General features: G+C 37.0%; 2 protein-coding genes across 14 annotated transcripts in view; one reads left to right on the top strand and one right to left on the bottom strand.

Moving 5' to 3' along the window:
- Positions 1–26,993, bottom strand: part of LOC117993521 (cytosolic carboxypeptidase 1-like) — a 101,996-nt gene that overhangs the window by 19,123 nt on the left and 55,880 nt on the right. The window lies entirely within an intron of this gene.
- The window catches only part of nw (narrow), a 34,571-nt gene continuing 27,435 nt past the window's right edge, over positions 19,858–26,993 (top strand). For 2 of the 4 annotated variants that reach the window (XM_034981379.2, XM_034981387.2), the window contains exon 1: positions 19,862–20,017. In XM_034981379.2, coding sequence (XP_034837270.1) covers positions 19,960–20,017 — 58 coding nt within the window. In that variant the 5' untranslated portion in view covers positions 19,862–19,959. Of the gene's footprint in view, positions 20,018–26,993 lie in introns of all 4 variants that reach the window. The other 2 variants (XM_034981366.2, XM_034981371.2) reach the window with 2 other exon arrangements.

Here is a 26,993-nt window from a genome sequence, read left to right on the forward strand (position 1 = left end):
CAATCACTTTAAAAATAATTAATTCAATTATTGTGAAAATTTTTGTACGTCACTGGCAATACACAAGCCACTGACAAATAGTGATGTGTAACAATTGGCAGTCGATGTCGATAATATTTATCAATACGTCATAATTATTGGCTATCTTAAAGGGCAGTTAGAGATGGTATTGCATTGTTTAAATTTATTTACATACATGACGATTTCTAACTGACTTTCGAAAAAAAGGTTCTCAACTCGACTTATATGTAGGTATGTTAAATATCAGTCTGTACCTACCTAAGTTACCAATCTTCTCACTTCAGCCGAGATCCTGTTCTTAAGATTTCAAATTCAATAATGGTACCGGAAATGTCTATAATTCAGTCATTCTGTAGAATACCTAGTCAATCCATGATATACCTGTCTTCTTTTGGCAAAGTATAAAATATGCAATCTATTGTTGTCCATCATCATCATCATGATCAATCCATCGCCGGCTCTCTGCAGAGCACGGGTCTTTTCTCAGAGTGAGAAGGGTTTGGTCGTAGTCTACCACGCTAGCCATGTGCGGATTGATAGACTTTATATAAGTATATTGATAGACTAGATAGTAAATAGATCAGTCTGTCAGTCAGGCCGGAGGAAGTCTTATTATATAAATAGATCTACTTTTGTTGTATTACTACCTACTAAAAATTATGCTATAGTACTTAAACTTTTTTATAACAATAGGTGCTACAAGATGTTTAGCCTTTATTAACAAAAATACACTATCGATAAAATTATCGACACACGCAAGCCCAAAATTAAGAGCGTTGACGCGTGGGACCACTTCACAAGTTCATTGTTTGTTTGAAAATGAAGGAAATTTTTATATGAATTTGTTTTGTTTGCTGGCCATCTTTTTTTCCCGACCGCAGCGATAATCCGTAGCTATCCATACGTATCCGTATGGACGTATTCGTATGGATAGCTTGGCCTTATGTTTCTTAGCATTGCTATGTATATCTTCTCTTATTGTAGGCATTACGAGATACTCGTGTGTTTCCGATGTTTTAGTAAACCACTAAAACAAACGGGGCTTTGAGTATTTACTGTGTGAAAGACTGAGTTTTGATATCACTGTAGTTTTTGTATGTTAGAAATAAATGTCTTTGTTAGAAATAACCAGAGAATGCTTTGTTTCTTAAAAGAATAAGGATTTGATAGGAATATTATTTTTCAATAAAATTAATAATTCATTAGCAATAGATCTTTAATAAACGCTTGTTCTTAAATATTTCAACCTTTTTATTCGTTATTACTCCTAATATCTGTAGCACTTCGCACATGAATAATTCCTAAAAAAAATCGGTAGTTGTGTATGAACGCTCTTAAAATTGTCAACCGACATAATTTTTCGAGATTATGCCTCGATCTACAAATATTTTAGTAGATTTTTATCTTATGGACGAAAGAAATTCCTTTATTTACCCGGACTCACATTTTTATTTCGCATACGACTTATAATTACAGTAAAACTCGGCATCTTTTCGAGTTTTGTACGGCAGCTCTAATCACGGTGACAATTGGGCAAAAATGGCCCATAGTAATGTGCTCAAAAGACTTTGATATGAGCGTTTGCTCATATCCGCGGCTCGCCTACCCCGCCCACATGCTTCATCAAGTAGAGGGGGATTCCAACATCAATGGTATGTAGCTACGTAGGTACATATTTCTTAGTTCTTAGTGTATAGCAAGATTCACTAGCAATAAAACTAGAAGTCTGACAAGTCATATGTGACCTGACCACACACGCACCAAGTCAATTTAGACAACGTTAGTTTTAGTTAACGCAAAAACTGAAACGCTTGTCGAATATTGTTACATACAGAATGTTTGTACAAAATTTCAAGAATATTTAATGAAAATTCACGAAGTTGTAAGCTTGTTGTGTTGAGTCATTGTAATCGCAAAAACATGGTCACCCTAAGTGAACGGCTGTGAGCGAACGAGACGGCTAACGTCGATTGTGCGCGCTCCCGCTAACACGGTTCGAATCAGCTGGTGCATGCGGTCATTCAACTAGGTATCCAAACTTGCAGGCTTTTAAAGTATTTTTAATCAATTCTGTTATTGATTCTGAACAAACTGCTTTCAGGGTTTGCGTATACTAAAACTAACGTTGTATACAAGTTTCGTTATTAAAACTTGCAGAGATTAGCTTTCTGCGAGTTTTTATAAAGTCCAAAGTAACTTCCCAGAGTTGACATCTGCAAGTTTTATTGCTAGTGGATGACTAACCACAACATGTCACAGTTTTGTTCTTGAAATAACGGAAACGCGTATTAAACTTAACATCCCAAAATATACAGAATTTTTTACTTCAAGTGGGTTACATTACAGGATTTTTTTAATAATCTGAAAGTTTGTCTTTTGGTAATGACATTATCACATAGTTACCACCAGTTTGAAAAGCAGAAAAAAATAACCTAAAAACGCTCGTTTTGGTTTTTTTCGCGTGATTTCATCCAGTTTCGTTTATTTTTCTCTCACTGAGTGTCAGATTTCACAGCGCTAAAAATCAGAAGCGTCCGAAACACTGATATCTATTAATACAAGTACGCTGGACTTGCGATTGCCGCTCTGTTTTTGAAGCAACGTGATTTTCGCCAGCAGTGAGCGTCAATAAGCGTACTCAAAGTGATGAAACAATATTTGATATCAACACGAAGACCATATTTTAATTTTTTTACAATTAGTGTCAATTTTAATTCCCGGTACAATCGGTGGGGAGTTTTGAATCAGCACAAAAAATAACTATTATTTATTTATGTATTAAACACTATTTCCAGCGTATTACTTGAACCTACATATTATATTATGTCCATTTTAGTGGCCTGAAAGGTTTTGATTACCTGTCAGTCATTGGTGCCAAATTCGTTTTTTTCTCAGGTAGATACCTCAGGCTCTCAAAAGGCTTGTTAAAAGGTGCTTAGGTAAAGAAATTCGGTACTTTTTACAAGGACGCGTATTTTGTTACGGGTATAAAGTTTCGAATAAAATAATTCGATAACGTGTACCTATTCCTTTTGTCCTACAGGCACACAAAATTGTGTGTGTAATTAGAATGAAGAACATGACCTACTCGCACTACCTGTACACTAACGTAACATTATTATGTGTTAGGCGATAAAAAAGTGGAGCACGATAGGCACTTTACTAAGTGTGGGTACATCCCCCAGGATGTGTCGCGTCAGAGAGGCACCGGCGCACGTTCTTTAGAGTTCTCGGAGCCTCTTAATATGCGCTGACCGCAACGGCATCCGAAAGATTTGCCACAAGAATCAACGCAACGCATATTATTTAAGTATACTTACTAAAAATGTAACCACAGTCAACATTGATGTGACTTTACCCACCCGACTCACTCTACTGATGTCATACACATTTCCTAATAATATAATATATTGCATAATAATATAACTTGCAACAAAATGTAAACGAGTAATTAAAATTCCGTGTTGAAATACCTACATTTAGTAGGTACCCATCTAGAGGTAGCGCGGTTGTGTGAAATTTTAAATATTATTTATAGCTAGCTAAATATGATGACGGCGATGACTTGAGAAAGAGTGTCGTTGACTCTCTACATAACTGAAGTAGAGAGTCAACGTTGTATTACATTATTTTTATACAACGATGCAAGATGTTTTGCATGAAACATTTTCACGATCAACTAAGTAGGTATGAAGCATTCTTTATGATTACCATGAAAACACACTTTTTGGGATTTAACCTAGTTTAACTCAGTAAGATTCAAGTTATTCGAGAAAACTTTCAGTACTTAAATAGCGTCTTCTTAGTTTTGAAAAACTTTAATAATACTACTATTAAAGTTTTTCAAAGAAGAAAGAATTTTTTTTTTTGGAAAGATCCAGAATCCGCATAAAACTTTTAGGTGGAATATACGTGTTTTGGGATTTTTGAAAGTTTTACCCCCTCACCGATTTTCAAAAATTCCACTCACTCCAACTATCCAAAAGATACATATTTTTCATTTGAAAACAATTTTTCTTATAAATAAAAAATAAACAAAAATGATGGAAAAACATATAAGTACGCGTTGAACTCTTTTGACCACGGTGATATTCTCGTAGGTATCCAAAGTCCAAACCTTCAGGAGGGTTGCCAAACAAGTTATGTTATCTACAAATGAAACATATAGAAATTATAATGTGTGTTGGTTGTTGTATTTTATACATAATATGTATAATTTTTGTGACAAATACAACGCGTGACGGCAACAGTATAATAGGTCAACCAATAGCGCGGTGTACCTACCTAATATCTACCTACCATCATATAGAACAATAAATAACTCACTGCGTAAGTTCAAGGTTCTTTTTACCTGACGCCGCGCCGACTATATCAAGGAATTGTGACATCACAATGCATAGCGGGATGGCAATAGCGCAGCAGCTCTTATATACACTCCGTAATGTGAACGCCTTCGTAAAGTTGCTTATGTTAAAATTTTTGGGAGTCGTGTTGGGCATCGCTACCGTCGCGCGTTGTATTTACCCAAGGCTTTATTGCACGTGTGTGATTGCAAAATAATATTTTATTTTTTCTTTTACTTTATACTTATAGCACGAGTGTAGCATGACGGGTTTCGCAATGGTGAACCGTGTGTGCGACTTTGAATTGTGCTCGTATGAGTAGGTTTATTTAACTCTGACTCCAAAGAGAGCCAACCAGTGAGATGTTGGCGAAAAAGGCTCGAAGATATTCTTATCGAGCCTTTATCGCCATAAGTATAAGTCCAGCATGTATTGCAATGCTAATCGCGCGTTAAAGAGTTCTAGCTTTAGCCGGCGATACGAAATGTCAACACATTAACTGACGAATCAATGCGCGACGGAATACCCCCGCTGTCGCCTCTTACTTCGTACCACTAAATTAAATGATAAATCGAAGTCTAAAGGTTGGCTTGCCTGCGGTGCACATAATCTGCTACATTCCCACTCTAATATATATAAACGTAGCATCCACCTAGAGAATCACATCTTAGGTACACCCCAAGGAAGCTACTCTAATTTATTTTCCAGTCGGGAAAGTATTGCTGTACCGCGGCCACAACTATTGGCAAGGAACTTTAAAGATGGCGATCACAATGGATTTGACAATGGAATTCAAGGACCTGGACAGTCACAAAGTAGAAAGAAGAAGAAGACTAGAGTCCTTTTTATGGGACAACTAGCTGATCTCCGCGGCTTCGCCTGCGTAGATTTAGGTTTTTAAAAATCCCGTATAGCCTATGTCACTCAGGAATAATGTAGCTTTCTACTGGTGAAAGATTTTTTAAAATCGGTTCAGTAGTTCTAAAGATTACCCCCTACAAACAAACTTTACGACATTACCTCTATATTATAATAGTATAGATATAGATAACTGTTGGTATCTGTTTGAGGGAGGGAATAGAGGTACAAAAATCCGATTTCTCGCCTAGCTACGGGCTCGACTCGACCCTATTATGCGGCCTGCACTCTCCACCATCGTAATTCATTAGTCGACTCTGTTCAGCGAGTATTATTTATGGTCGCTTAAGTTTTGTCCTGGGATATTCTCAACGTTGTAGTACTCTTTATTATCTTAAGGCTGAAACAAATAGATCGCGCCGTCGCCATCGCACCGCTGACCGCAGCGCGGTGCGATGGCAACGTGCCCAGCGCAGCGTTTAGAAGTAACTTCTTCTTCACCAGAGCAAACTGACGTGGTGTTATCAAGCGCCTCGACTTGGTCTGTTTGTCTTGCACCTATATATACCTACAAGGAACTGTATAAAAGCGTTGACACCGCGAAGCTCGTGTGAGAGCAGCCTACAGTCGTGCTGCCGCTGCAATTCGAAGTGCTTCATACTAAGTATTTCTTGTACCTATTACTGGTAGGTAGTACAACATGCTTATACGCGCGTTGAGTATGATGGCCTGCCTTGCTGTTCACGTCATACCATAATGTCGTCGCGCGTTGTGTGTTTCAGGCTTTAATACATATACAAGAAAAGGAATAATAAGGACATTTGAATAGAGCATCTTAGGTCAAGGTTTTCTTTAGTATAGGTACTTCAGTCTTCGGTCCTTTCATAGGTCTTCCTCCAGTGTCTTCGTGTGATTTATTACACGACAGGCCATTTTCTAAACTCCATGGGCTAAGGCCAATAAAATCGTCTGTTTTATGGCTTTAGTTGAGTTGCCGGTGCCTTTCATAAACTTATGGATTCATATTTTCCTCAAGAGATTCAATTTTCGTTAAATCTTAAGGCGTCACTTTTTATTACTGGACTGTCAGTTGGACATGGTGGGAAGGGTTATGAGATGACGAAAGAGATTGAATATGAAGTCTTAGTTTTATATCTTTAGACATCAATTTAGCACTCGGTTGGTTTTTTAACCCCGAAACCTCAGACCAGGAAGGGCGCCATCAAATTAGCCACAAAGTGGCACGCGGTGTCAGCGTGGCTTCTTCTTCTTCTTCTTCTTCCTCGCTCTGGACTGGTTTCCGCACTTAAACATTTCCGTCTGTTGTGCGTGCATTGCCCCTCTTTTAGAGAGGTTCTCGGCCCGTTTTTTTAAATGTATGTAAGTACCCACACCAATTTTTTCGAGATCTCTGGACCGATTAGCAAATTTATTTTAATCAACAGAGGAAGTTTTATTGGTGGTCCCATACATAATTCTGGATCCAACTCCTTAATCTTGATGCTGCAGGGTTACTGTCCGTCTAAGTTATCAAGATTCAGGAAGTGTTCATAGTGAATTAATATTGTAGGTAGGTACCAAACAACGACTTCATGCTTGGATTCCAAGTCCCAACTCCTCAACCCTAATGATGCAGGGTACAGCACTCCTAAACTATAGTGATTCAGGAACTGCGAATGGTGCAATATTATTTTAGGTACATTATTGAACTTTTGATCCCAACTCCTCAATCCTGATGCTGCAAGGTGCTGAACTCCTAAACTGTGGGTATTCGGGGCTTCATGATTACACTCCAAGTCCGAACTCCACAAACCTGATGATACAGCACTCCTAAGCTATAGAGATTCAGGAACAGTTCTTGGTGAAATATTATTGTAAATGCCAAGCATAGACTTTGCTATTGAACTCCAAGTCCGAATTCTTCAATCCTGATGCTGCAAGGTACTGAACTCCTAAGTCACGTCGATTTGGAAAATTTTGCTGGTGAATTGATATTTTAAGAACCAAGCAATGGGGCCGATTCTCTAGTACACAATCTCTAAACTAAACTAAATTAACAGGTCTAAATCTAGTGCTTTCCTTTTCCGCAAGCAACATTATGAAAGGGATAGCAATAGATTTAGACGTGATATTTTAGTTTAGTTTAGAGATTGTGTACAAAGGAATTAGCCACAATGAGGCTAATTCCGTTGTACACAATCTCTAAACTAAACTAAAATGATACGTCTAAATCTATTGCTATCCCTTTCATAATTTTTCCTGCAGAAAAGGATAGCACTAGATTTAGATCTGTTATTTTGGTTTAGTTTAGAGATTGTGTACAAGAGAATCGGCCCCATTGTCTACTTATACTTAAAAGTTATAAAAAATATATTAAATAAACCGACTTCCAAAACCACTACAAAGTAAAAAATAACTTTTGTTTCTATACGTCGTGTATGTATGTATGAAGTCGGGCGAGCATAGTAAAATTACTTTGTAGTGGTTTTGGAAGTCGGTTTTTTAATATTTTTTTATGCGAAGTTTTTAGTGCAGTTTAATCAGGATGCTAAACAGAAAAAAACTACTTAATGTTAAACATAATAATAAAGAGAAAAGGCTGTTGTCTCGAAATAATTCGATAAGTAAATAATATCAGATTTGACGCAAAACATATTTTGAAACTAAACAAAAGTATGGTAGGTAGGTATTCATTATCAGTATGGTTTATAACTGGGGTTTGGAGTTAGGTTGGCAGATTTTTTAATTGGCATGGGACTAAAATAAATAGAATACGAAATTTTCATAATGGCGAAGTTCTCGACATACTGGTTAGTGGTTATACATTCCGTTCAAATGTTTACTTTATTTTAATAACTAACGTCGTATCGTTACGAAGTATCTCGTCCGTTTTAATAACCGGGCACGCGGGAGGATTACTAATTACATGTGTCGTTAAACCTGTATTAATAATTAATCCCATTTCCGGGATTAAATATTATGTTTGTATTGATGTGTTATATGTATGTAATACTAATTTGTATGAAAAACTGTTTCTGACGGCTTACGTTCATCACTGACTATAGCAGACTCACTCTGGCTTCACACGGATGAGCTATAAGCTACTAAATGTGAAGCAAAAATTGATAGCAGTACATGAAACATACAATTCCTCATGAAATACATACATCTTCCTCGTGAAATTTTGACTGAAACGTGAATTTTTGATGATACACATACCGCGATACCTATAAAGATTAATAATTTAAATCTATATGTTTTATTTATAATTTACGGTTGTAACTGTGGCGTCACAGCTGAAAATTAGCGTCCTGCATCTTATGTGTGTTATCGCATATGATGCAAGACATTATACTGATCTGTACACCCAGTTGGAGTGGTGTCACAGATGAAAATGTTACTTGTACTTTGTTTTTATCTGTGACACCAACAACAAATAAATGCATTTTCTTTCTTTCTTTCTTTCTTTCTTTCTACCTCAAGTTATTTTTTTATGAATCACTTAACCTATGAACAAACCAATACGTATGAACTAATATATACCTGGCACGTGTAGCCCAATTTAGGGAAAATATCAACTAAGACGCTTTCGATGAGGAACAAAAGACATACCTACATAAGTTCTAAATTTCTGGGAATTTTTTGGAAGGTTCCGATGAAGGTTTTTAATTACTGGGCGTACACGGCCGTATCCTTGGAGCATCTGAAGGTGAGTTGTCATCGACGAGTATCAACGGGCACGCACGATTCGTCACACCGCCAATACTGGCCCTTTACACATAATAGCTGGCAATCAGAATAAATTATAGTTAATTCCAATATAGCACATTTTATAGGGCTCATCGTCTGTCATGTTTTACTTTTGTGAGTTTTTTAGTATAAAAAGAGTACCTAGGTATAGGTAATACTCGATATGATTCATATAAACTTTAAACATGGCAATTATAGGTATTTACAATATAATCCATATTAATATTAGATATAAATACGAAAGTGAGTTTGTATGTCTGTCAGTCAGTTACCTTTTCACGACTCATACGCTTTTGACGAAAGGTACAGTCTACAGAGAGAGCTTGCATTTCGAATAAAGGTAGGCTGCATTACCACTCGTCATCAGCTGATTGCAGCCAAGCACTAGTCTATAAATTAAAAAAAAAACATTTTGTACCGGAAAATAAAAGAGTTCCCACGGGATTTGTAAAGACCTAAATCCACGTGGACGAAGTTGCGGGCACCATCGATTTGGTACAAAGATAGCTGTGGTTATCCTTAAGACGGACAAAGGCAAGTTTTTACTTGCGTACATTTTATTCCGGAAAAATAAAATGCATGCGGAAGTCGCGTAGTAGGTAGAATACTTATAAGAAATCTCTATATATAAAAACCGGCCAAGTGCGAGTCAGGCTCGCGCAATGACGGTTCCGTACTACAGTCGTGAAATGTTGAAAAAGTTGAAAATACTAATTATTAGTTCATGACCACAATTTTTTTTTTGTGTGATCTAACCCTACATTCACGGTTTTCAGATTTTTCCCCAAATGTCAGCTATAAGGTCTACCTACCTGCCAAATTTCATGATTCTAGGTCAACGGGAAGTACCCTGTAGGTTTCTTGACAGACAGACGGACAGACAGACAGACAGACAGACAGACAGACAGACAGACAGACAGACAGACAGACAGACAGACAGACAGACAACAGAGTGATCCTATAAGGGTTCCGTTTTTCCTTTTGAGGTACGGAACCCTAAAAATGAATCACTAAATGTGTTGCTGATCGCAAATCTCGAGAACAACTGAACCGATTTCTCTAATTCTTTTTTTATAATATTCCTTGAAGTACGAGGATGGTTCTTACGGAGAGAAAAAATTAAAAAATTGCCTGATAAAGAATCGACTGTTAGGCGGTACGAAGTTCGCCGGGGCAGCTAGTTACTAATAAATTAGAAAACTTGTTGATGCAAATGAACTTTAACAAGACGTGCTCTTACTACTCTCTAAGTACTCTTTTCAAAAATTAATTTCAACATTTAGTTTCGTGCATTGCTGGACGCGAGAGTAATCAATTTTTGTTTTTGTGTCGTTTCACTATTATGGATTTAAAAATTTAAATTCTGATACTATTACCTACCGTTCGTCTACATACTAGTATCCCGTGTTTTTAACTCAATTAACCTAAGACAAAGGGCTGGAATAAAAAGAAAAAAACAATAATAAAGAGGGGAGGTGTCGTCACGTTTACCCTCTCATAGTTACATAACAAGAATGCATGAATAAAATTCATGAGCTGAAAGGTCATTCCTTTCATTACGTAATATAAAATATTGATTTACATTTCAATCAGCAAGACGATTACAGACAGCGAAGGGGGCAATAAACTAGTTAACAGTCGTAAGCTTTGATGCGGAACTTTGCTGAGGCAATCCCGGGAGAATCCGGAACCGAGAGGGTAAGTTAATAATAGTAATAATGCTTCGTGATATTGAGGTCCGTGGTTGTAGTATAGCTTTAATTACTTAGTACAATTCGAAAAAACTATAGCTTCTCATGCGTCGATGTATTTTACTTTCATTAGAATGCATTGTTACAAAATTCGACTTGATTTTAGTATTGTACTAACTTTTTCCCGCGACTTCGTCTTCGTGGTATAATTATAGGTATAAGTTAGGTAGGTATATAACAGTGAAAGAATGTTCAGAATCGGATCATTAGTTCCGGAGATTAAATCCTATATATCCAAACTTACCTACTACCTCTTTACAATATTGAAGTAGTGAAGTGATCGTCTTCGTGATATGATTTACAGACTCACTCGGGGATAATGTAAGTAGCTAGGTATATAACAGTGAAATAATTTTCAGAATCAGATCATTAGTTCCAGAGATTAACCTTCTATATATCAAAACTTAGTAGTTAGTACCTCTTTATGATATTGAAGTAGGGAAGTGATCCTGTCTACTTTACCAATAAAAAGTCTACTTTATTAAAATATCGTTACACAACATCTAAAATAGGAAACTCAATTGAATGCTATGAGTATAACAGTGAAAAGAGAGCTTTCGTAGCGATCGGAAAGCAATAATAGCGCACGCAAGATCTCAATCACAATTCACAACGCCCAACAAACACTCGACGTCGAGTCAATATTGCCACAGCTAACACTGATAACAAAGAGCCAAAGAATGGATGCTAAACACGGCGCACAAACAAAACATACAAATGGATTTTTTGTGAAAGTTCTAGAGTTTGGAAGGTTTGCTTTTATATGTAGAGAGTTGCCAGCATGTTGCCAGTATAAGTCGTATTATCGTGCTTTTTGTTATTCAGCACCTTGGCGCTATCTAGCTATAGTTAAATTCTATAATTTATCATATTATGATCCGACAGACGGCGTCCTGTCAGTTTTTACCTAATTTAGAAATTTCCGGGTAAGTTTTCCAATTTTTCTTGTGAAGAATTTTATTGACATTTTAACAAAACATAGCCAAATCGTTTCAGCCGTTCTCAAGTTATGTGCTTACCAACGAACAGAATTTGATATTTATTTGTATAGATTTTTTTTATTCAGATACAAGTTAGCCCTTGACTGCAATCTCACCTGGTGGTAAGTGATGATGCAGTCTAAGATGGAAGCATACTAACCTGGAAGGGGTATGACCGTTTTTATTAAACCCATGCTCCTTTGGTTTCTACCAGGCATCGTACCGGAACGCTAAATCGCTTAGCGGCACGACTTTGCCGGTTGGGTGGTAACTAGCCACGGCCGTACCTCCCACCAGACAAAATGGTAATGTAACAAGAGATACTTAGTAAGAGATGTAGAGATTTCTTTAATATGTTTATTAGTTCAATTCATACGTGTATCTAAGCATATTTTTAACCGACTTCAAAAAAAGGAGGAGGTTCTCAATTCGTCGGAATCTTTTTTTTTTTTTTTTTTTTTTTTTTTATTTTTTATGTATGTTCCCCGATAACTCGAAAACGCCTAGACCGATTTTGAAAATTATTTTTTTGTTTGAAAGGGTATACTTCAAAGTTGGTCCCATTTCAATTTGGTGAAGATCTGATGAACATCTTCGAACATAGATACTGGAACTCCTCAACGGATAAGAGTAAATTGCTCGCGATCAGTGTAATAGCTTAGTAAACAGTAGACTTTTAACCAGTCATAGCATAATTCCATGGGGCCACTAAAAATTGTGAAATAAAAAATTTTTACAAAAAAAATAAAAACCGACTTCGTTACACAAACACTAAAAATTGAAAAATAATTTAATTTATTACCGAATATATTATGTATACAAGAGTTAATATAGTTCCATAATAATATTTTTTGGGGTCGGTGCCAATGAGGTGCCATTGTGGAGTCCCATAAAAATATGAAGTCTAGACGATTCGCGCAGCTAAAGCTAATTGGCACCGGCACCAAAAAGTATTATTATGGAACTATATTAACTCTTGTATACATAATATATTCGGTAATAAATTAAATTATTTTTCAATTTTTAGTGTTTGTGTAACGAAGTCGGTTTTTATTTTTTTTTTGCGTATGCAAAGGTTTGTTGCTCCATGGCACAGGGGCGATTTTGACGAACATGGTGCTCGTGAGAAAACATCGATTGATGGCGCAGATGGGCTATTCCGATTGAATTTATGATATTTCAAAATCACGTTCGTAACCTTGAACCGGCGAGAAGCAAATTCACGCTGTAGCTTTGACTAACGACACATTGTATGGGTTTACCAACCAATAGTTTTGGAGTTTCGGTCAGTATTTAAATTATTTTCGATATATTTATTTTATTTTAAGAACTTTCGAATTTGTTTCACGAATTACGATATGTTTTTTTTGGCATTTATATTTATAAATATATTTTGTTAAATAAAATAAAAATATATTTTATAATATAGGTATACCTACAGATGCCATTCTTATCCACGCTAGGTAAGTCGGTATAAAAAGACTTATCTATCTAAGTGGTAATCTAAGTACAGTAAACAACGCCATTGAACTCTCTTAAAACGTGAAATGATGTACCAGTAACGAAGCAATTTTATAATGTTAAGACAGGTCATTATCCGGTGAATTACAATGTTATAACGGCACACGTAAGATTAAGAAGATCTTACGCGAATTTCGTGGAAATGAAAACATCACCAGACACCGACACGGGTAACCGTGTAACGCAAATGTTATATTGTAGGTAAAAAGTTGACTTTACTAAGTATATCTACAAAATAAGATGCTGTCGAACTGTGTCTAGATGGAAATTATAGGGGGGATAGTGAAGCGGTACCTCCGGTGCGTTCTCCACCGTTCCTTTCTGACACCTCTCCCAGACGGATCCCGCGAGCCTCTGCCAATTATAACGGGAATCTATCCTACCTCGATCACTCTATAGCGGGTGGTGTAATTGCTTAAACACATAATCACCTATGTCACGACAGCGCGAGGCGAATCAATATCGCGGCGTCTTATCCGCGACGATCAAAACTAATAGCTGATTCCCGCTGCCTTCAAAGTATTGAATTATGATAAATATACACTCTTTTGCAAAAAATACGGGCACCTATACGAATAACTGTACGAGCCCCAACGTAAGAAGTGATTCCTTAAAAACACTGTAGATATCTGCATTCTGCATATCGTTCACTTGGTCTTCGTAGTACCCGCTGATGGCGATTCTCGCTATAGATATAGTAAAATCCGAGCTTCATCAGAGGAAGTACGCTACTCCAATTCACGTATCCAGGATGCATAATTTGTTGCAAATCTGACACGAGTATTCCGTTGCTCACAGGAGTAACTTAAAGCCTTTAGCTGGCTGCCGACAGTGTCTTCTTCTCACCGTCCGTCCGACTAACTTGAGCCTCCCTGTACTTCTTCTACTTTTTGAAGTAAATATATTTAGATACTCTTCCAGTTTCTTAGCGTCTGGCTCATTTAATAAGCGGTCATCTCGTGGAAGATTTTCTCCCAGATCCTTGCCTCCTCTGAACGAAATCTGTTTCTCGATATCAAGCCCAGGATTTCTCTGTCAAATTATTTCATGTCAGCAACTCATTTTATACATTGAAAACTCTTTAGTATAGCAGTACCTATAGTAAATTATTATTATCAAAAAAAAATTAAAACCGCCCCTTTTTTTTGCAAAGGAGTTTATTTGTTTGCCCCTAAGAATGGGCGTAAGCGATATCATCTCCGCAGGAAATTAATAAATGAACTCGATAAAAATTCCTTTGGTATGCACGGACGCAAAATTTTATCTCTAGTTAAATCTCATCTCGCGCAGTATGGTACTGAGGCGTTTTGATTGGCCTAAAGGATAACATAGACAAATAAAAGAAAGGCATTTCAATTTATGATTTGAATTATGGAGCTATTTATAACACTTGGATTTAAAAGGATAAGTAGGTAGTGTCCGGTAAAAAATAATGTTTCGATTTATAAACATTGATATGGGGACATTCTATAAACGTTGATATGACTACAAAGTGACTTACACAATCATATTGTGCATTTTGGAGTTTATTTTTGCTGAAGGTGCTTTGGCGTTGAAATAAATGTATCTACTTACGTTGAATATGTTCTAGTTCTAGAAGATTTTTGTGGTGTTGTGTGTTGGTGGTATGTATTCCGCACTCCTTCTCCTTCTCCTGTTTCTTTAGTAGTGGGAAGGAGGGCGGTACATATCGCATCGTGCACATTGTAACATACAGATTTGCCCGTTTTGGCAGATTAAGCTTGTCATTCCTTGTGTATCATGGACTTCCGCATCGTAACACCTGCTTCAATGCAACGACTAAACTAAGTGTGTACCTACATATTTTTACAGACTACTAGATAATGATGACTTCATCCACATGGGTCCTAAACTCCCATTTTTTAAAAATCCCGTGAGAATTCTATCATTTTCCGGGATCAAAAGTAGCCCACTATATCCGTTTCCATGATGCAAGCTATCGCTAGACCAAATATTAGATGATTGCCGCGGATTCATCCACATGAATTCAGGTATTTTAAAATACTCTTTGGTGTTCCGGGATAAAAAGTAGCCTATATCCGTTCTCGGAATATAAGCAACCTTTGTAACCAATTTTGAAAATTTGGCAACGCATTGGCGGTTCCTCTGGTGCTGCAGATGTCCATGGGTGGCAGTAAATACTTAACATCAGGTGACCCACCTGCTTGTTTACTCGCTCTTTTATTAAAAAAATCATCATATCTACATTACATGCCATGTGCATGCCATTAACTTAATCTTATATGTACCTATAACTTTAATACAGGAAGAACAAACCACCCATACCTACGCTACAAAAATGTAAAAAACAGATCCACGTAACATCACGTAACTAAATGGGTCCATCGATATACCTGTAGAGTTCCTTCACTGGACGTGGTTTCTATATAAAGAAAATAACAAGCAAATTGATATTTCTCTATTCGATTAAAATAGTTAAACTCTAATTAAAAGGTCTCCTCTCTGTGATAATTGGCAGCAGTAATTGTTATAGGAGTAAGTAAAACATTTAATTGTATCAGTGTCCGAAGGAATGTAGGTACCTATATTATGCGACAGGTCGAGATGGCAATCGGGGTATGAGGCGGGGGGACGCCTTACACACCAGCACGTCACCCGCGCTATCCCGTATCGGGTTAGCGCGGGGCCTGTGTGGGTTTGCGGGGCGTCCCCATCCCGATTGTTATCTCGACCTGTCGCGTACTATATAAGAAGGATACCGGTCGAGCGTGATCCTGCGCCGTGAATTTCCGAATAAAAACGTTAGAATCTTGAGTCCGGCAGCAGCGACCAGAATAATTCAAAATGTAACTAGAAATGTGTTCCAAATTAGGATCGCAATTAAAGAATATTTTATTCGTGCACAACTTCTCTAATTTTTTTTCTAAATTATCTAAGTAAGTACATACTGATAGGTACTTATATCATACAACTTAACAATTTTTATCACACGAGTGTATTAATATCGAAATAAGTTTGTTACACTACTAACTCATCTAAACTCATTATTTTAAAATCCAAACCATAAAATCTTGGTAACTAATTGTTATAAGTTATTCTTGATAAATATTGCAGAAAAAAAAGATTGAAGTAAAATTCTTCACAGTATTATGTAGGTACCACCTACCGATAACAAATTTTCCTTCACAATAAAAGTTTTCACTAATAATAATACAGTAGGTAATAATTATTAAAATAACTAAATAATTATGGTGTTTGGTGCCAATATTCTGGAGTCCACTGCGCTGCGCGTGCCGCACTAGTCGATGTAAATCATTGACTTGCTTACTTAAACAGCCAATGGCAACGCGCCGATTTGCCGCCATAGCTCCAATTAGCTAGAACTCAGAGCCATGAAGCAGGCCAAATTGTATTTTAATGGAAAATAATATTTTAAAACATTATTTTTGATTATTTCGCAAACATACGTGAATACAGTATGTCAATAAAGTGGCATATGAGGTTGTTTATTAAAAGGCAAACGTAATTCAAATTGAAACAAATTCTATAATGAAGCCATTTTGCCTGGTTATGTTCCATCCGATCAAAATGATCGATAATAGACATGCAGTCTGTCGACGTCTTTTCATTGCCCCACTATGGTTTTGTTTAGGCTGTACGTGCGTTCCTATTAGCTAGTATTCAAACGTCGAAGTCATGCACCCGTTCAATTAAACTCTGTCCGAACCTCGGTTACATCTCACGTATAAAAAAACGATCCCCTCTTCTTTTGTTCCCTCTGTGGCTATTAAAGTAATATGAAGATTTTTTGTGAAAATAAACCTGTGAATTTTATTTTATCGACTCGCATCGCAGGCGAACGTAACTCATCCGATGTAAAACAATACGATAGGCATCGGTTGAATGCGATTAAAAAGAGATTCAAAAACGTTCCTGGAGGCACATTAAGGCGATTTAACTTTCTTCTGGTTCATTTTAAGTGCAGTATCTTGTTGTGAATGGTTCAATAGTATCGAATATATTGCGGCTCCGGATAATGATTAGATGGTGTACTTTGATAAGCATTTTTAGCGTTGCACTATTTCAATAGCCTGCGGATAAAAATGGCAACTGAACTGATATCAGGCCGCTAACGAATTTAAAAATAGACGGAACCTTTAAAATGTTTGTGCGGATAGTAAATTTAGAAAACCGAGTTGGTTTATATGCTGGTATTGTTTATATTATGTACCTATGTGTGTTGTGAAAATGTACCTACTGGAGTTGCCATCTTAGTAAGAATGTCCCGATCGTTAGTAATGTAGTAGTAGGGAATACACCATTTCAGCGAGTCACCGGCAGCGGGACAGAAGTAATCTTGCTGTGAGAAGAGCATAATATTTTGGTCACGCTAAAGGAAATGTTCGGTAGAATAGATTTAATATTATATTTTATCGCTGCCTAGGTATCGGAAAAGCCGATTTACCTGAAGTGGTGCAAGATAACACGAGACTTTACTTTTATCCAAGGCTTCTAATAACCCATTGAAACACTTTTTATTAAATAGTTGAAGGGATGTGCCCTGCCGTTTTCTCCAATTTTTTGTACGGGAACCTAGGTAGGGAATTTTAAAACAAGGAGTAGGCCACACCAGCCACCGGGCGGTGGCCGTGGCTCGCAAACAGAGTGGCACCAATTAACGTGGCTCTCAAATGCACATGCTTGCAGTGACTAGTGATGCAGCGGCGGCGCTTTTCAAGTTCACCGCATACCCTTCGTGCCTGTTCACGCGGAACTAGCGGGCGCGGTGGCGAGCATAAAAGCGCAAGCGATTTAGACGTTAACACTCAGAGGCTGAAATCTATAGAGCGTGCTTTGACTTTGCTCAGACTTGAGTCACTGTTAAAACGAGACAGATTTATGCCAGCTATATAACGCTGTCTCGTTTTAACCGTGTCTTAAGTCTGAGCAAAGTCAGAGTGCGCTCTATAGATCTCACCCTCAGGCTGAGATCTATAGAGCGCACTTTGACTTTGCTCAGACTTAAGATTGAGTTAAAACGAGACAGATTTATGTGAGAGATATAAGCTATAGCTTTGTCTTGTTTTAACTCTGTCTTAAGTCTAAGCTAAGTCAGAGTGCTATAGATCTCACCCTCAGTTTCCAGAGTCTGTACAAAGTTTAAGTATAACGAAATATCAGTGTGGCTGGGCGCACATTTGCTTTCAGAGCTGCTAAGTTTGAGCATTTCATAGTCACCGTTGCAGCTGCTGTTTTTAGACATTATGAGTTCTAGAGTGGCTAGAAGCTCAAGTTTAGGAAGCCCTGCCGACCGAGCGTAGTCCACGTGGAGTCTGCTGCAGTTTTAAAGTCGACACACAGTGTAATATTACGCAACCGCTCCCGTCTCCGCCTCCGCGAGTTAACACGAACCAGCACGTCATGCTTTTATTTCTGGATAAATCTAATATTCAACTCGCCACTATATTTACTTCTTAGCGCGTGACTTCCACTGTGTACTTTTTCTGTAAAGTTTTTTCTGCGTCGTAAGCAATAAGAGTTGTAAAGTGTGGTACGTTTCTTGAGTGAGAAAATAGTCGATAGCCGAGGACGATGGCGCGGTGGGATAAATGCCTCATGTTTGCGAAATTGTTACGGTTATGGCACGCTTTATGATTTCTTTAAATTGCACTCATCGCATTGAGTTCCGGAGAAAATGCCAGACAACTCTGGTCAAGAAAAGAATTCGCGACGACCGAAACAAGAACAAATTGAGCGGGAACGCAACTATACAGTGCGGTACGATTGTCAAGATAACAGCTGCCGTGTCGCGGTGTTGCGGCCACCAGTCACACTTCTTTTCTTGGGACATTTCTAATTAATGGACTCCTTTCAACTGTAATGAAATCAGATGGTATTTAAAGTTAAACGATGTTTATATCTGCCCTTAATTTTAAAACACTCAAATTATACGTTGCGGAATATCTGAAGAATTCGTAGTTTGTATGTACTATTTAATATTGTTTTATGGTATAAAATTAAATATAAGAAAATAAATCTTATACCTACTACCTACCTATAAAAATTAATGTTTGTCTGCCTGTTATTCATGCGTTTGCGTAGGTATCGTTCATCTACTCTAACCTAAGTTTCAACTTATTTCAACAGTTTTATGCGTGAACGCATACCTAATAAATGAACAATTCAATATTCTATTTCAAAATACTAAGTAGGTAATATCATATTACAACTGGTAAGAAAAAGTTTCTAAAAAAGAAATCTTACAGAATGTGTGTTTCATAGTATATTAAGTAAAAAATAGGATTATTTTTAACTCAGAGCGTTAGCGTGCAAAATTCAGATCGGGTCAGTCCCGTAAATCCTAGAGATGTGGCAAATGAACGAAACGCGCGCGGGCGCCTAGCGTCCGCTTGCCTTCGCGCCGGACGTCCGCGCTGTATCGGACCGCCGCGCCGCGCCGCCGCGCCGCCGCCTGTGGGACGAGCCCGAAACATGTTATATCACCATTACCGACTCGCGTCGTAATTTTATCGGTTACCACGATCTAAGAGGGCAATGTACGTCACGTTACAGGAGGCGAGCGTGGAAGCATCACGAGCATTGTTTGTGTAGACGTGCGCGCGGGACGCCTCGCGGTTATAAGGGGGGGTTCAGGAGAGCGCGCGATCAGTGTGCCCGAGTGTCCCGTGTTGCGTGTGCGCACTCCAGAGAGTGATCCCGCAGAGTTGACAAGAAACCATCCCGACTTTCAAAATGCTCCTCCTCGCAAGCTTTATCCTGCTCTCCGCAACCACCCTTGGGCCAGTTGCAGGTATGTCCTTACAATATAATATGCACATAGGAGTAACACATTGAGCACTAAGACGTTTTCTCAACTAATTAATGCTTTTACAATGTCACTTTTCTCAGATTTAAGAAGAAAATCTTATAAGAATTAAGTAGGTAGGTATGTACATAAAACTGTAAACTTATTTGAGAATATAATAGACCATAGTCCGTACCATAGACCGTACCTAAGATTAGTTAGTTTTTCATAAAAATTTGAAACTATTGAAAGTTTAATTTTCAGGACAAACTTTCAATAAGTAGGTGGCAATTACATTAAAATTCATCGCCAACCTATATCTACCTATGAGTCCATTGTTAGCATAATTATGAATGTCTCTTGTAGAGACTTTCACATTTCTTCACAAGTCCAGTTAGTTATAGTCCTAGATAGATAGATAAACTTTATTGCACCCAAAACATGAAATAAACAAGACAAAACAAAACTAAAACTAGAAACAATTGTATGCAAAGGCGGTATTATTGCTCAGACGCAGCAATCTCCACCAAGGCAACCTTTGGTGAAAGGAGAAACTAGTTGTCCATTTTTTTTTAATATCGAAATCAGGAATCAGGATAACTTCATAATTAGGATTGAGGATCACGTCTAAAAAGGAACTCTAAATTAGTGGAAATCTTCACTGAAAAGCAATATGAAAATTAGAGTAGGTAAGTAGTAACTTCTATTCTCTGCTACGAATTCCACAGGATGGTTTCATTACTCATAATTTTATTAAAATTTATGGTCCCTGTTATGGAACTAAGGAAGTAGGTAGGCGGTAATTACCATGTTGTGTTGGGAACTGTTTATATCAGCTATTCACGCAAGGATCCAGAAGGATTTTCATGATCAACTAAAGTAATTGAATATACGGTGTACCTAGGCGATCCCGCAGTGATAATAGCAAAGGCTGCTGTGATAAAAGCTGAGTCCACATTTTATCACTATAAATATCATTAACTGACTTCAAAAAAGGAGGTTATGTATTCGATCCGTATGTGGGTATGTATGTCCGCGATTATTACAAAAACCAAAGAACCGATTTTGATGATTTTTCAACGTAATTTAAACACTTTCAGGAAGGTTTTAATATTAATGTACCTAATTATCATTCTTGTACAAAAATATATGCATTATATTATGTCACCAATGTTTGATATGTAGGAACACCGGTTTATCCAAGATTGCTGAATCGATGTGTGTGATTTTTTAGTACCTACGTAGGTATACCTATATCGTAACGCAAAGGAAAGTGTACTATGGTCGTTAGTTAGTATGCAAACTATATTATTATGATACGCTGCCGATGGATTTAGTTCTGACTATCATCCGTCTATAGTGTAGTTATACCTATGGTTATACTAATAAATGCAAAATCTTTTTGTCTGTTACCTTTTCACTTTTCACAGCTCATCTGCATGACCGATTTTGATGAAAGATTCTTCTCACGAAATTTCCACCAAAAAACAAAAACGGACACTGACGTAGTCTTGGTTATGACATGATGTAGTGATAATATTTATGTCGGGCCTTTACAATACATCAAAATGATACAAATACGGTCCCATCCTAACGTTCTGTGATGAATGATGATATATAACGTCATCCGCCGCTCCAATAGGCACGACAACACGTTGATTGTACGACAACTCTATTACGCAATCGTCCAGCGAACTGCTAAACTTTGAACTTGACTTACAGTGTTTTCAGTTATGAAGCCCTATGCCCTATTATTTACGAAATCTTAATTATTATTCTTAAATCATTCAAAAAAAAACAGTTACATTCAAACATATACGTAGTTCAAACCACGATGAAATAAAAGAACGAATTACGAGTTACTTCGCATTCCTAGTTCACAAGCACGACATAGTCTGGAGGCTGCCGTGTTGACCCGCGGGTCCTCGACCCTTATTGTTCTGTTCTTACCATACTCGTAGTACAATGGCAGTAGGCCGCTTACATACATTCATCTCCTGTGGAAGCTTTAAATACCTTGCAGTCAAAACAAATTACGCGAACCGAGCGCTCTATTTAAGTGTACCAAGTCAACCACAGCAACTCATTTTCAAAGGTTTAGTGTAATGATGTGTCTATAATGTATATACCTAGTATGACAAACCCCACCATTATTGTATAATTTTCAATAAATCTTTTGACTTTTTTCCATGCACTCTTTCATACATTTTTTCCATTTTCTATATAGAAACGAAGGTGTTCTTTTAGCGTATAAAACTCTTCCTTGGTCCTACATGTATAATGAAGGTGTTCTTTTTGAATATTATATTGAACAATCAAACTCAATTATAGAACATGCTCTAGAAATTAATGTATGCGAATGTGGTCTAAATAAAAGTGACAAAAAGCTATATAATAATTGATCTAATAATAGTATAAAACAATAATCTCTGATGATACTGCTTCAGTTTTATTCGTACTAATATTCTATATACGTTTTCAAATCAGATATAACCTTCATACTAGCCGTGACATAGGATAATAATTTTTATGCCGGTAAATCAGCGAGATCCCAGCGAATTTAAAAAAGCCTAAATATAAGCGGACGAGGTTGTGGTCTTTTAAATAAAACCGCGGAGAATTTAGATACCTATATATACCTAGAATAGGTAGTTCAAGTTAAACTCATAACTAAAAAGTGATGAATAATGTTATTCTCATTGAAAAGATAAGATTTTCAGATAAAAGTAATGGGCACTTAACACCACTTAAAATATTGTAGAACATAATAGAGTTACAGGACTTATTCCATCAAGGTGTACAAAATTACCTAATATCATTACGTTCCGCTAGTAAAATTAAAAACACGTAAATAATCATATTATACCTACCGTTAGTAAGCAACACATATTTAGAACTTTATGAGTAAACGCCAAGACTTATAAAATTGAAGACTGGAGTTGATCTAACTTTGTCGTTGTTGACACAAGTGTGTTCAACCAACTTATGTATGGGAAGAGAAGTACCTAACTGGTATGTAGAGAGAGAAAAATATAATGGCGTAGCCTGTAGGACAATTCTTTAGAAATAATGTTTACAATTATGTTACACGCAGAGGGCAATATTATTTACGTAGCAATTACGCCATTCTCAAGTTAATTTTGCGGTGAAGCTTCTTCCACAAAAAGCTTTGCTCATTTACTTTTTATGTAAGTATTTTTATATGTATAAAAGGAAAAGGTGACTGACTGATTTATCAACGCACAGCTCAAACTACTGGACGGATCGGGCTGAAATTTGGCATGCAGATAGCTATTATGACGTGGGCATCTGCTAAGAAAGGATTTTTGCAAATTCAACCCCTAAGGGTATGAAATAGGGGTTTGACATTTGTGTAGTCCACGCGGACGAAGTCGTGATCATAAGCTAGTGTAAGTATAAATGCAAAGGTTGTAGATACTGTTCGTCATGCTCCGAAAACAAAATTGTGAAGTGTCAATGACACGTCGGTGCCCGCGGGCAAGATTTTAATAGTGCAGCGAATTACATCATCAGGATTACCCAGTGAATACGTAACTGCATTAAAGTTCAGAGCTAAATGATGCACACAAATCAACATCGCTGTGAACGATTTTGCAAATGAGGCGTATCCGCCGTATCAGTCAGGTTATCGACATGACGGTAAAAACTGTAGAACGGAAGTTTTGTTGAGAAAAAATGGTGAGGGGTGAGGAAGAGCGGCGCCAGATGTGAGTTCAACGGCCAGTGGATAGTCCCCGAGGATAGAATCGTACCTTCGCAGTTTCCAAGGAATAACATTATAGGTTATCTGGACCCGTCTTCGATTAGCTGGAATGCAACTACCGGTCTTGTAAATGACGCGGTAGTGATATTTTTATGACGCCGTCGATCTTTTTTTTGCTGCAAGAATACTCCGCACGCAGTTTGTGTCAACGACACAGCTCGCCTATAGCTGGATCCTCTACGATTAGCATTCCATTTCACAGTATAATTGCGGTCTCCCATTATGCAAAAATGTTGTAATGTTAGCTAATATTTAATGTAAGAAAATATCTTTCACGTACATTGCTATTATAGAGCATTATACACTTCCGCTGCATCTGCATAATTCTTTGCAGCATTTTTTTTATTGCTTATCTATTTGACTTTAAATGCCTTTTATTTGTAGACAGAAATATTAAGTACTAAAAGATAATGCCAGCGACTTCGTCCGCGTAGATCGTTCAAAAATCCTGTGGGAACTCTTTGACTTTTCGTTAGAATCAGTCTGTGTTCGTCTGTCCCCAGGATGCAAGCTATCTCAATACCAAGTAGACGATGCCCGCAACTTCGTCTACATAAATTATTGAGGTTGTTTTAAAATCCTGTAGTTTTTCCGGGATCAAAAATAGTCTTGGTAGGTACCCTATATCCTTCGCCGGAATGCAAGCTCTCTCTGTAACTACCAAATTTCGTCAAAATCAGATGGCCCGTGAAAACTAGCAGACAGACAGATACATGGATAATGACTGTGCATCAACTTTTATATACATAATATAGATATTATGCAGAAAATTGATAGATGACTCTTCACTAATAAGATTGTTATAGGATAGGACTATTATTGTTCCCGTTATAGTAGTTACATCGCTTTATAGCTTCACTGTTATCATAATAAAGTTTTCATACATAACATGAACTGTGACGAGGGTGAAGTAATCTTATTGCATACCGGTGCGAATTGGTCATTAGAAGAGCATTTACACGTATCTACTTTTATAGCCTGCTTAAAACCTCAATAAACAACAAACTTGCATGCAAGTGGTATTGTAAAGGAAGTAATAACTTATTGGGTTTGAAAGAAAACTTTTTCTATATAAAGATCGAGGAGGATGCCTGTCGAGAAAGAAAATTAATACTTATTCATTTGTATGATCTCCTAGTACAATGTCGAATTTAACTATCGGAAGATATAAAAGTGGATTAACTTTTTATTAGTTCGGTGCCGAAAGTTAATTTTAATTTATTGTGATCCTTCAATATTTTTTTGTGGTTACGTTTCTAACATGCCCTGCAACAGGTGGCGATTATATCAGATTACATAGTTATTTTGTCTTTTTTGTTCGATTCGGTTTTATCAAGATAGAACTGTTTTATTATTATGGCTTATTTGAATTTTTTGTAAGTATATTAATTTTAGAGTTTTATAGTTTTATGATTGGGATTCGTTCTGAGCTAGATATAGTAGGTAGGTGCTTGACTTTTTTTTATAAATCTCTAATCGAAAAAAAACTTATTCGTAAAGACACTGCAAAAATACTTGTGATAATAAAATATTGATCTCTTCTTGCTTTTCAGTTTTCGAAAGTAGGTTCACAACGTAATTATAATTTTGGAATTACTTTTTTTTAAATGCACAATATGCTAAAATTAGTGTTAGTTAATGTTTTATATGAGTCTAGTGTTTCAGTAACTCCTGGAGATAAACTATCGGAAAATCTCAATGATAGAGCTAAGATATATAGTTTAGATAGATATAGTTTTGCACATAGTGCCAAATTGAAGGGAAATTATTGCGATTACTTACCGAGTAGGTACTCATTCTAATAAGTAATATTATAAATGTGAAAGTGTGGATATTTGGATGTTTGTTACTCAATCACGCAAAAACGGCTGAACCGATTTGGATGAAGTTCGGAATGAAGATAGATTAGGTATACCCTGGATTAACACATAGGCTACTTTTTATCCCGGAAAATCAAAGAGTTCCTTCGGGATTTTAAAAAATGTAAATCCACGCGGACTAGTCGCGGGCATCAGCTAGTATATGGGTATAAATTTATAACCAAGATAATGACAGAGACAATTTTGCTTATAATTTTGATTCAGGATTTGTTTTTTAAATTAGGAACACTGATTGTGCAAGAACATGTTACATTTGTCCAGTTTTATTTGAAGTCGTTTAAAAATAGTCCGGCTGGTGCATTCCTGTGTGAGGATGCGCGGGAGGGCGGGAGCGCACGTCGACCTTGAAGTCGCCTTCTGCGCGTTCTTTCTCCATTATCCCGATCCCATTTTTTGTGTTCCGATCGTTATCCGACCGCGAACAATTCGATTCAAATTCCCACGGAGACGGGAGCAATCAAGAAGATTCGATAGAACTTCGACTCGCAATTTTTTTACGGATCATTAAACGATAATTTGCGGTTTCTTTTAAGCCTTGAGATTACTCATACTGCAAAGGCATTTCGCCGAGCTCAACCAATCATTAGGCGCACCAAAAAACATAAATAAATAACTTATTATAGGTACCTACCTTACCTACATATTTAAAACCTCAAGGGATTCGCCTATTAGGTATGCCGGTATGCGAGAGAAATAAGAATACCTAATAGCTATGTTCTCATTTCTGAGACTGATTGGATTTATGTCAAGCTAAATGAAATTTCTCAGTGATAACTTATACTTACTTAGTCTGTTATACTTACAAATAATTTGAATGGCGCTCAAAATAATGTTATCTTCGGGAGAAAACAATCTACATGTGTTAGCGACATTGCTTTGCCTACAGTTGAATTTTAAAAAAGAATTATGAGGAGAGGTAAAAATGGCGGCCATAAGAGCGGGAGCTATTGATTTGAAGCAGGGAAAATTAGAATTTATAATTATGTCTTGAAGAAGTTAATAGTTTAGAACTAAGATTGAAGTTTATTAAGTATTGTCTAAATGGAATAAAGTCAGTTCCTATAAGTTGAGGATATTTTTATTAGTTCCGAAGTGAAGATTACTCATCGCCCACAATTTTCAAGAATCTGTAATGATGATCAAGATGTAAATGCGGTACAATTTAAAGGCATATTAAAGATCATAGTTTGATAGAGAGATTGATGTCATACAAGAAACAAAATTTATAAGCTATTGAAATATGCAGAAGATATTACTTATAGCAAAATGTGCCATGTTATTGCCAGGACGTTGTGGATATGATGACGATCACGATAAG

This window comes from Maniola hyperantus, chromosome 2 (genome assembly GCF_902806685.2).
Source record: "Maniola hyperantus chromosome 2, iAphHyp1.2, whole genome shotgun sequence".
Classification (NCBI taxonomy): Eukaryota; Metazoa; Arthropoda; class Insecta; order Lepidoptera; family Nymphalidae; genus Maniola; species Maniola hyperantus.